Here is a 12,409-nt window from a genome sequence, read left to right as displayed (position 1 = left end):
CAGCCATTCCCCAATCAATGGGCATCTACTTAATTTCCAATTCCTCGTCACTACAAAAAGGGTTGCTATAAACATTTTTGCACATGTGGGTCTTTTCCCCTTTTTTATGACTTCTGTGGGATCAAAGGGTATGCAAAGTTTTAAAACACTTTGGGCATAAGGAACTGAAAATTTTAAAAAAGAAAAGAATGTTGAAAAATAAACAATAAATATATTTTAAAAAATTTTAAGTTCACATATTCATTTAGAATGTTTTATAGAATGTGATATATATTGTTTGTCTAAGCCTAATTTCTGCCAGATTGCTTTCTAGTTTTCCCAGTAATTTTTATCAGGGAGATTTTCCCTAGGTAACTTGAGTTCTAGTGTTTCTTAATCTCTCTTATCTAGTCTGTTCCACTGATCTATACCTCTGTTTTGTTTTTGGTTTTGTTTTAACAAATACAGATGGTTTTGATGACTGTGGCTTTATACTAAAGCATAAGGTCTGGAAATGCTATCCCCTCCTTCATCCTAACTTTTTTTTTTATCATTTCTATTAATATTCCAGATATTTTGTTTTTCCAAATAAATTTTATTTTACCAAACTTTATTTATTTGTTTATTATCCTTCCTATGCCTTTATTGGCATAGCACTAAAATTTTTTTTAAGGAGTGAGCTATGAAATATGGCACTATCTCTAAAAAAACTATCAATAAACATTTTTGAAATTTCAACTATTTGCTTACTCTATTGTTTCTCTGTTGGAAAATGTTCGTAAAGAAAATGCCATCATTGCCTTGAATAGGTATTCTTCATTTTCATCCCAGACATACTGTAAAATAAATAAAACAGAAAAAAAAATGTCAATTTAAGAAAAAGAGAAATGGCAGAACAGAATGAATAGGAATCCAATTATTTTCAGTGAAACCATTCTTTTAGATGCAAAAATATTCTTAAAGAACAGAAGACTATTATTAAGAACCTGTCTTGATTTTATATTTGCCTTGTAATCTGACTCTATATTTGTTTTCACTTTCATCTGTGTGACATTCAATAGAAGTAGGCAGATAAATGGTTGAAAATGGGGAAACCACAAAATCTTTTTTAAAATAGTGCCAAATGAATGAAATGGTAAAATGCAAACCAGCAAAAAATTAGTATTATTTCTATTGAGCATCAAAATAGAATAAAATTTTCATTTCTGAGAACTCAGTAAGTAGAACCTTTCTGTCTTTCCAAAGTCTGGCCCTTTGGTATGTTATCATCATCTGATGATTCCTTCATACAATTATAGAGGTTATCATAGCACTTGAAAGAACCTTAGAGATTGCCACTCAAATTATAAATCCTATATATAACATCTGAAAACCCCTAGAAATAGGAAATTCATTCCTGCCAATTCTACTATCCCAACACATTTGTCATTCCCATCCCTGAGAAAGTCCAATCCATTTTTTTTTCTGAGTGAATTGGGGTTAAGTGACTTGCCCAGGGTCACACTGCTAGGAAGTGTTAAGTATCTGAGGCCAGATTTGACAGGTCCTCCTGACTTTAGGGCTGGTGTTCCATTCACTGCACCACCTAGCTGCTCCTAGTCCAATCCATTTTGAGGACAGTTTTAATTATTAGGAAGATTACATTGAGTCAAAATCTGCTCCTCTGTAATTTCTACCTCTTTTTTTTATTACAACTTTTTATTTTCAAAACATATGCATGGATAATTTTTCAACATTGACCATTACAAATCCTTGCGTTCCAAATTTTCCCCTCCTTCCCCCCACTCTCTCCCCTACATGGCAAGAAATCCAATATATTTATACATGTTAAAATATATGTTAAATCCAAAAATGTAAACATATTTATACAATTATCTTGCCGCACAAGAAAAATCAGATCAAAAAAGGAAAGAAAATGAGGAAGAAAACAAAATGCAAGTGAACAACAACAAAAAGAAGTGAAAATACGATGTTGTGATCCACACTCAGTTCCCACAGTCCTCTCTCTGGATGTAGATGACTCACTTCATCACAAGATCATTGGTGCTGGCCTGAATCATTTCCTCATTGGAAAGTGTCACATCCATCAAAATTGATTATTGTATAATACTGTTGTTGCCATGTATAATGTTCTCCTAGTTTTGCTCATTTCACTTAGCATCAGTCTGCTCATCATTTCTTATAGAACAATAATATTCCATAACATTCATATACCACAAATTATTCAGCCATTCCCTAATTGATAGGCATCTACTCAGATCCCAGTTTCTTGCCACTACAAAAAGGGCTGCCACAAACATTTTTGCATATGTGAGTCCCTTTCCTTTCTTTAAGATCTTCTTGGCATATAGGCCCAATAGAACCACTACTAGATCAAAATGTATGCACAGATTGATAACTTTTTGAGCGTAGTTCCAAACTGCTCTCCAGAATGTTTGGATCCGTTCACTGTTCCACCAATTATTAGTGTTCCAATAATTTCTACCACTGATCCCAACTTTGTTCTCTGGAACAACAGATTGCTAATATCCTTCTATATGATGATTCTGCATATATTTGAAGACTAAAACCATGTCCCTCCCAGGGCTTCTTTACTTCGGATCTTTTCCTCTCTAGTGGATGTCTATAGTGTTTATCACTCTAAATTCCATCTAATACCTTTCTAAGAAGTCATAGTAACATGATGAGGTTTCATCTACCAATCTATGATCATCATAGTTTCTCTCCTCTACTTTCCCCAGACTCCATTCAGTCTCTAGCACTAGACTTCTATAGATGAAAAGGGTAGAGACCTTCAATAATGCCAAACATCAATGTTTGAGCTTAGCAAACTCGAATCCATTTCTTTAAAGCCTTCCTACGGTTCTTGTTCCGTCAAACAAGTCCTTATTCTGATAATACTAGTTAGAATATGATGGGAAGAAAAAGTGGACGGAAACATTCAAGAATTTGAATAGATCAGAGATTATAATCTCTGGCTAAATGCTGAGACTACCAGTTGAGGGCACTAGATCTATGTATGTGGTTTCTTTTCTTTTTTATTAAACTTTATTTTTAAGGTCCTTTTTTTTTCCCTGAGGCAATTGAGATTAGGAGACTTGCCCAAGATCACATAGCTAGGAAGTGTTAAGTGTCTGAGGCTAGATTTGAACTCAGGTCTTCCTGACTTCAGGTCCAGCATTCTAGTCACTGCCTTATCTGGAGAAAGACAATATGGAACATGCCTTGTTTACATTTTTTCCCTTCATGTGTGCTTCACTACTATTATAATCTAAGTCTGAATTCACTCTCAACAGTGTGTACATTTGTGGGAACACATACTACAAGTTTGGGGGCAGGAAGAATATTTTACACGATTGTTCTTACTACACCATCTTAATAAATGCCCTTGTTAAGACATATTGGCTAATTTTAGTGGAAAGCAAACCATCTGGGGTGGATGGACTATAGTTTTAGAAAGGTGATTTTGTAGTTACACTCTTAAACCTGAGGATCACAGCTCTCAGGGAGATTTTAGTTCCACAGAGTAAGAACGTAAATTATATCCCAGAGGAAATGTTACATATATATATATATATATATTTATATATTTGTTTTTCAGTCATTTCAATAGTGTTCAATTCTTTGTGACCCCATTTAAGATTTTCTTTGCAAAGATACTACAGTGATGTGCCATTCTTCAACTCATTTTACAAATGAGGAAACTGAAGTAAGCCCAAGGTCACACAGCTATTAAATGTCTGAGGCCAGATTTTAACTCATAAAGATGAGGCCTCCTGATTTTAGGTCTAGCACTCTAGCTGTCCTGCTACATAGTTAATTAATGTTAATTATTATACTTTTCTCAGTTATTTCACAGTATGGTTGTGAACGAGGATGGTTTTCCATATTGAATGTAATATACAGGAGCAAGTATGGAAGCAAGATAAATATATGGGATGATATTTAAAAGACTTGATGACTGAAGCAAAATGTGTATATGGGATAAGAATGGTACATCAAGTTGGATGAGTAGCATGAAACTAGATTATGAGGATCCAAGAAAGATAAGATAATGAGTTTTTACTTTCTTTGTAGGGTAATAGCCATTAAGTTATTATGCAGGTATATACATATATTGTATTTCAGTTATACTTTAATATATTTAACATGTCTTGGTCAACCTGCCATCTGGGGGCGGGGAGGAGGGGAAAAATTGGAACAAAAGGTTTGGCAATTGTCAATGCTGTAAAATTACCCATGCATATATCTGGTAAATAAAAACTATTTTAAAAAAAGTTATTATGCAGGAAAATGAGGTGATAGAAGCAAGATTTCAGGAAGATTAACCTGGCAGTGGTAAAGTGGTAAAAAGAGAAGACAGGGAGACCAAGAAGAAAGTCATAACAGTAAAATAGGATTGAAAAGATAAGAGTCTAGACTACAAGGGTGGTAGTGACAATGAAAGGCAAATTCTAGAGTTATATTCTCATATTACTCCAAGGTTCTAAGGCTTCTAGATTGAAAAACTAATAACAAAAGTTGAAATTTATTTAGTGATTTGCAAATCAGATTTACAAAATGCTCTCTATATATTAGTCCACTTGATTTTCACAAGAAACATTTAAATTAGGTATTTTTATTATTCTCATTTAATAGCTGAGAAAACTGAAACGCAAAAAAAATTACTTATCTGTGGTCATACATTTTGCATTTAGAGGCTAGATTTGAACATAGATCTTACTCTATCAAAGTCAAACTCTCTGTTGATCTGTCTGTCTCTGCCTCTCTGTCTCAACTATATATCCATCTGGTTTTGAGTACATGTTTTTCTCTGTATTTCTGATTTTTGTTACGATCTTTTCTATTTTTCTTTGATCACTGTGTATCATATATGTGTGTGTGTGAGAGAGAAAGAGACAGAGAGAGACAGAGTCTGTATCATCTCTCTTTATATTTGTCTCTTCTTTTCCTTCTTCCCATCACACTACTCAGTAAATTCCAGGGGCTCTCTATTGTCTCCAGGAACAAACACAAAACGCTCTGCTTGGCATTCAAAACCCTTCAAAATCCAGCCCCCTTCTACTTTTCAGTCTTCTTACACCTTTCTCCTGGATACCTACTTTTTGATTAAGTTATGCTGACTTCCTGGCTGTTCCATAAACAAGATACTCTATCACTTGTTCCTGGTCATTTTCTGGCTGTTCCTTGTGCCTAAATGTTCTCCGTCTTCTACTCTGACTTCTGATCCCCCTGATTTCCTTTAGGTCCCAATTAAAATCACACCATCTACAAGAAGCTTCTCTATGTTAATTACTTCCTATCTATCTTGTACATCTATAGCTTATTTTTTATATATTTGTTGGCATGTTAAATTGGAAGCTCTTTGATTGAGAGCAGGGATGGTCTCTTGCTTTTTTTTTTTTTTTTCCTTCCCCAGTGTTCAACATAGTGCCTTTTCATGTAATTCTTAATAAATGTTGATTGATTGATTTCCTATTAATTTTGGCTTTTCCTTTTTTATCTCCACTCTTTTAAAATTTAATTGCATATAAACAAAACTTTTAAAAAATTTGTTGAATTTATTAATTTGGCAATTTCATAATTTAAAAAATGGATTGAAATATTTCATTTTTTTGTATTTAGAAATTAAATGAAAATTACTTTTTTGCTATATGGTCTTTGACTGATTTTTTTAAAAAATAGGGTCAAATATTTTTGGGGAAAAAAGACTATCCATTTCTAGAGTAAATGATAAAACTTGTCATTTTAAAAGATCCTTACTGACAATGAACCAGTATCAAGGCAATGCTGTCTAGGTGTTAAGAACTCTTTCAAGGGGCAAAATTTGGATTAGGATAGGAATCTTCTACCATATCAAAACAACATTATGACTTTTAGGAATTCCTTATTTCCAAAGTTCATGAAGATTCAAAACAAGTAGCACCAAAAATTGACAATCTAGTATATAATCTTTGAAGAAATAAAAATTTAAGATAAACTTTTAAAAAAATCAGTAAACTGCTTCTTCTTAGGTTTCTTAGGGCAGCACATCTGGGGCTGTAAAAATAGCATCTACATTAGGGCATGAAGAGCTAGTAACAAACTTCTAACTATAGAGTTTCAAGATTATATTTCTCATAGTCCCATCTGGGGTGCTTTTTCACAATCTACTAGCTTTAATTATCATGAATTTAATGAAGATCCTATTGTTATGATTCATTTATTTATATTTTAGTTCTTCAAAAAATTCATGATTTCATTATCATAGGTAGTCCTCTTTTTAATGAAAATTTTATTTGTCCTATATCACTTTTACCAAGTCACTTTGCTTCTCAACACTATGAAAGATTCTCCTCAGTGTCTATAAAACAAAGTTGAACCCTTTAATCTGATATTTGAAAGGTTTTACAATTTTACTTCATACCATTAAAGCCTTACTTCAGATTGTCTTTGAACTTTTCTCTGTTATATTTTTAAATGAATTTTAATGAAATTTAGATTTATGAATGCAAGATCATTTGTTGCAGAAAAGTTCTTAAGGCAATGTTTTTGTTCTTTGAATTAATTTTTCAAAAAAAATAATTAATTTTAATATATCTCTTAGTACTTTTTATGCTCTTTTCCATCAATCTCTTGTGAAATATCACTGAGCATTTGAGAATTTGGATACCACTTTTTAAAATTTCATGTAGTTATGTGATTTCTTCCTAACTAGATAGTAAACTCGTTGAGGCAGAAATATTATCTTTTGTTGTCATTGTTGGATTTTTCTGATGACTTTATTTACCTTGTGCTCGGTAGATTGTTCTTTTGACTCTGATACCTTCATATTGCTTTTCATATGCTTTTTTATATACTGTTTTATATTTTTATGTAGTCTTTTTATATACATTTTTATGTTTCTTTGAATTCCTCCTGTTTATCATTCCTGATTTTTATGTAGATAGATCTGTGTTCTCTTCAGCATGGCTATTCTTATTGTTGGTGTTGTTTGCAACCCATTCATACATGTATGAATAGGTTGCAAACAATACCAACAAAAGGAATCATATGGATAAGACAAAAATAAAAATAAAATAGAGGATTGATTCTATTTTATTTTTATTCTTGTCTTATCCATATCATAAATCTTCTACAAAGGGTCCCCACAATATATTTGAATCCTTCTTTTAGATCTCCTGGCATCCATCAATAAACTTTTATTAAACATTCTACTATGTGCCAGTACTGGAAATACAAAAAAGAGGAAAAAGACAGTTCCTGCCCTCACATCAAGCAAAGAAATATATACAAAACAAGCTATATGTAGGAGGGTTACAATGGGCTGTTCCATAACCTCTATACTTTCATTTCTAGTCACATATCTTTATGGTGAGTTATGATACATCAATTCTCTTATGCAATTCTTGGTTGATAATACTTTCCAGCTCATTTATTTTTATTTTGTACTTTCTCTATTGTTCTTTTGGTGGTATTCAACTTTAATTTTTTGAAGAATATAATATTTCAGCCATAGAGCATCATACTATCAATATGCACTATACCATGCTGCCATATACCTACATGCATATGTGTTATATAGCATGTTACATAGTATATATATATGCATATATATATATATATACACATTATATCGCATATAATATAGTATACATATATATAGCATACATGTGTAATTCTGTATGTATATATACACATATGTATGTGTATATACATTCTTTTTCTAGCATTGTATGAAATAGTTTATATATATGCATACAGGAAGAATGGTACTTAAAAATGAAAAAAATCTAAAATATATGCTTATGTATATCAGTCTCAGTCATGGTCAGGTGTATATATAAGCCAGTTTAAACCATCTTGGGAAAGCTAATTGCTAAATTTTCAACGGAATCATTTATATTTTGAAAAATGATATCCACTGAATACAGAGAGGTTTGGAGAGATGTATATGAACTGATGCTAAGTGAAATGACAGAACCAGGAGATACACTTCAACAATACTATATGAGGATCAATTCTGATGGAAGTGGCTATCTTCAGCAATGAGAGGATCCAAATCAATTCCAATAGATCAGTGATGAACAGAACCAGCTACATGCAGTATAAGAACACTGGGAAATTGTTATGGGCTAGAACTCTGAACTTAAGGATTCTTATAAGGTACTAACTCAGTGGAATTGATGCGACAGTGGTTATCTAGTTTAGCATGGTGCTTAATAGTTCTCTAAATTCAGTATGATTGATTTAATCTTACAGAAAATAATGGTTTCCTAGTGATATAATAATTGATTTATACTCAGTGTAGAGCATATAACCTGGGAGTCTCAGCTAGATTCGGAACTAGAGAAGACAAGCAAACCCTCACCATTTTGGTGGCAGGCTCTCCTCCTTTATTTTCTCCACTGAAATCAAGACTCTGGAAGTCCTTTAAGAAAGTTAACCAGGCCCCAGCAGAGGAGACAAGACTTTAAAAGAGATAATAAAGGATTTGGACTACACCTGGCTGTTCTTGTGGTGTTTACTGACCTGAAACGAAGCCTGCTCCAAGACCTCCAGAAAACCAAACTAAAGAACATTTACAGGAAACGAGTGTGTAGCATTTGTACTCTTTTTGTTGTTGTTTGCTTGCATTTTTGTTTTTCTTCCCAGGTTATTTTTATCTTCTTTATAAATTCAATTTTTCTTGTGCAACAAGGTAACTGTATAAATACATATACATATATTGTATTTAACATATACTTTAACATGTTTAATATGTATAGGACTGCCTGCTATCTAGGGGAAAGGTTGGAGGGAAGGAAGGGAAAAGTTGGAACAGAAGTGTTTGCAAGGGTCAATGTTGAAAAATCACCCATGCATATGTTTTTCCAATAAAAAACTATTATATATATATATATTATAATATATATATATATATATATTTAAAATGATAGACTTATACTTTTTTTTTTTTTTTTTGCTACATACAAAAAAAAAAGTCCATTATTTAGGAAAAGAGCTCCTGAATTTTTCTTCCACATATTTATGAGTGAACATTTTCCCTTTGTTCTTGTTTTAAGTAAAAATGAACTATATAATAAGTCATATTTAAAATTATATTTATCTGGATTTGAGCCAAACATTGCAAATTCTTGTTTAAAAAAATTTTAAAGCTTAATTATAAACTTAATTGCAATTAAGTATATTTATGTTTGATTTTTTTATGTACTATCATCTTCTAATTTGTAACTTATTTAATAAAAATGCTACATACTCTCAACAAAATTTGCAAAATAAAAATATCTAAAATCTTAAAAAAAATAAAATGACATCCACTATTAATCAAGGCTTAATTTATCTCTTTATTGATTTTCTAGATTTAAAAAAGTGATGAAGAGAAGGGTGATTGAAGTTAAACATAATTGTATGTCATTCCTTTTTTGGGGGAGAGTTGATTGTTAAACATTTACTAGCACATCTTGTCCATAGCTGTCACAAATCAGGTAACATGAAATAATTTAAAATAGTCACAAATTAGATGTCCAGAAAGGCTTCCCAAAATAGTCAGCTCATTTCCATGTGCAATCTTTCCAAAATAAAAATTCTGATAGATTATTCCTATAGTTTGTCTATTCAACAGCATAGCATAGTCTGTATGATAGGTGCTCTTTATCCATTTGGTCTTTCCTTTATAGAGTTAGACTGAAATACTTTTTAATGATTATTATTTTTATTTAGGAGACTGAAGTGTTTTGGGACTTGATGCAATTAGTAGCAGATCATATGTAAATAGAAGAATCCAGAGGACTTCATCCACTGTCTATAAATAATCCATCTTCCATTTGTACTCTGTGCTGGGTATCCTTAGGGATAGTGACAAACATGTTTTGCAAGCATATATCTGTCTCCCTACTTTGTGAATACTTTCTATAATAGTCAGAGAGTTAACTGAACAAAGTTATCATTGTTTTTACATCTTTCAAGCAATTTTGCATAATTCTGTCATGAAAAAACTATTTGAGACATTTTAGAAGGCATTTTGTACCTTCTGAATCAAATATATATTTTTTAATAGTCAACATACAATAAAGCACAGAGGGAACTTGCATTCTCTACATCTTTCAATCAGCTGTATTTTTATAAAGATAAATTCTGCTGTAGAATAGCATTTACAAAAGCCTGCCAATTCCATTCCCAAACTTTCAAGAAAACTCTCAGTGTGCAAATTCTTATAGACGTTTATGGGAAGAAATTTGTATCACACATCAATACTGTAATAAGTGTACAATTCAGAAAAGTTGCAGAACCCTAAATCAATAAAATGATCAACTATAATTGCAGAAGATTATTGACGAATGCTGATGCCCACTTATGGCAGAAAGGTGGTAGACAAATAGGCAGAATGAGAGACACACTTTTGGGATGTGGCCAATATGGGAATTTGTTTTGCTTCACTGTGCTTATTCAATACAAGGCTTCTATTGTTTTGTTTTGTTTTGTTTCCCCAACGTGTATGTGAGTAGAGGAAGTAGAGAGAGAAAAAGTATTTGACAATTTTTAAAAATTAAGGTTTTTTTTAAAAAATTAATCTATAAGAAAGATTTTATAGATATCAAAAAGCAGGTATGTGGATAGATAATTATTGATATTTTATTGTTTGTTTTTAGGGAGTAATCATAAGCTTAGAAATTTCTTCTAAGAATATAATATTTTCCTCTTTGAAATATTGAGAAATCAATCCATCTCCAATACTCCAATGCTCTAATGCCTTCAAAATCATCAGCTCAGAATCTTCTCTGTGTAAGCTTGACCTAATTAGGGTACTGTTCTCACTTTGTTTTGTTTTGTTTTGTTTTGTTTTTTATTAGTGCCATTTCTACTTTTTCATTGGAGACTGTTATGTTGACTCCAAATATAATAATGATATTAGTAATGATAGCTAGCATTTATATAGTGTCCACCTACTATGTGCAATACACTGCTCTAAACACTTTTAATAAATATTATCTCATTTGATCCTCACAACAACCCTGAGAAGGAGGTGAGAAAAGTGAGGCAGAACTTAAGTGAGTTGCTAGTAATAGTATAGCTAGTATAGTAACAGATAGCCAGTAAGCATCTTAAGCTAGATTTTAACTCAGCTTCAGACACTTTAGCTCCACATCATCAGTAGAGGAAAAAAAAAAGTTTGTAATAAAAATCTTGACACTTTGGACCTTTTTTGTTAGGTCAGTTTAAGTTTATAATATATTTTTTAAAATTATCTTTCCTGGGATCTTAATAGTAGTCACTGAAGGATTATTCCCTTATTCTAAAGAGTTCACTTGGCTTTTTTTTTTTTTTCCGAATAGCATTTTTTTGTTTGTATTTTAGGATTGTCTTTGCTGGCTCATTTGTGCAACCTCTTTGTTTTTCTGTGGAGATTTCCTTGTCATGATTTTTTGTTTTCCTTCTTTTAGTTCTTATTGCTTTTTAAAATTCTATTTAGTGCATTTCTACAGTTTTGAGGTGATAAGAAGGAGCTGAGCTTTACTTTTATTCAGCTATTTTTGTGAGGACTTACTCAATATATATCACCTATTTCATGTGCACAAAAAACATTTAATAAATGCTTTTTTATTTTGTCTTGTTTGCAGAAGATGGGGCCATCTGGCATAAACTCCCACACCTATTTGCAATCCCCTCCTCCACACAACCTATTCTTGACTCTATTCCTGAAGATAAAGAAAAGTTCTCTGATTCTGTACTAAAATTCACCGGTCCAACTGGACACAAGATGCCATTTATGAGGAAATCACAGACTAGTTCTATTTTTAACCTATGAACATCTCATTCAAATATATTTTAAAATGTAGATTCTGGGAAAATTTTAAAAAATTAGTCCCTTTGAAAACTGATTTTAAATATGATCCTATTAAAATATTTCAGGATAGTAAAAAAAAAAATTAGTATTAAGTAAGTCTCTACAAATTTACTTTTACATAAAAATGGGTGGGAGGATGGAGTAGAGAGAGTTAGAAAGGATGGTTGCTAAGGAAACCATCTCCTGATTGGGAAAAAAAAATTAGTAATGTGCTATAGACCCTCACACAGCATGGTTATAATTTTCCTTGTTTTTTTCTGTTCTTTTCTTGCCATGAGAAAAAGACTATGAGTGCTCAAAGTGAAATCTTAGAAATAGGAGGGCAGATAAGACCTTTCCTTGAGGGAACCATGAACCACATTGAAAGATCTTTATTGCCAATAAGAAAATAAAAGACTAAATAAAAGCTGCCTGTAACAGCTTTTAACACCAAAGCTCCTCTGAAGCCATAAGGAACAGGCAATAAAGTGTGCATAAGCTCTGATGGGCTTTAGACATTAGGCAAAGGCTAAGGGTAAATGAAAATTGTCTTTATCTTGCTCCTGATAGGAGAAATGAGGGCAAAAAAATAAAACAAAATAAATACTTGGAAAAAAAAAACTT

General features: G+C 31.9%; 1 protein-coding gene across 4 annotated transcripts in view; it reads right to left on the bottom strand.

Annotated features, from left to right (window-relative positions):
* Nucleotides 1-12,409, bottom strand: part of CLTRN (collectrin, amino acid transport regulator) — an 87,284-nt gene that overhangs the window by 47,768 nt on the left and 27,107 nt on the right. For all 4 annotated transcript variants that reach the window (XM_074299925.1, XM_074299926.1, XM_074299927.1 and 1 more), the window contains one exon: nt 730-815. In XM_074299925.1, coding sequence (XP_074156026.1) covers nt 730-815 — 86 coding nt within the window. The remainder of the gene's footprint in view (nt 1-729; nt 816-12,409) is intronic.

The sequence above is a fragment of the Sminthopsis crassicaudata genome, chromosome 3 (assembly GCF_048593235.1).
Source record: "Sminthopsis crassicaudata isolate SCR6 chromosome 3, ASM4859323v1, whole genome shotgun sequence".
Taxonomy (NCBI): Eukaryota; Metazoa; Chordata; class Mammalia; order Dasyuromorphia; family Dasyuridae; genus Sminthopsis; species Sminthopsis crassicaudata.
Note: the sequence above shows the minus strand (reverse complement) of the source record. Positions and strands in the feature narration are given on the sequence as shown.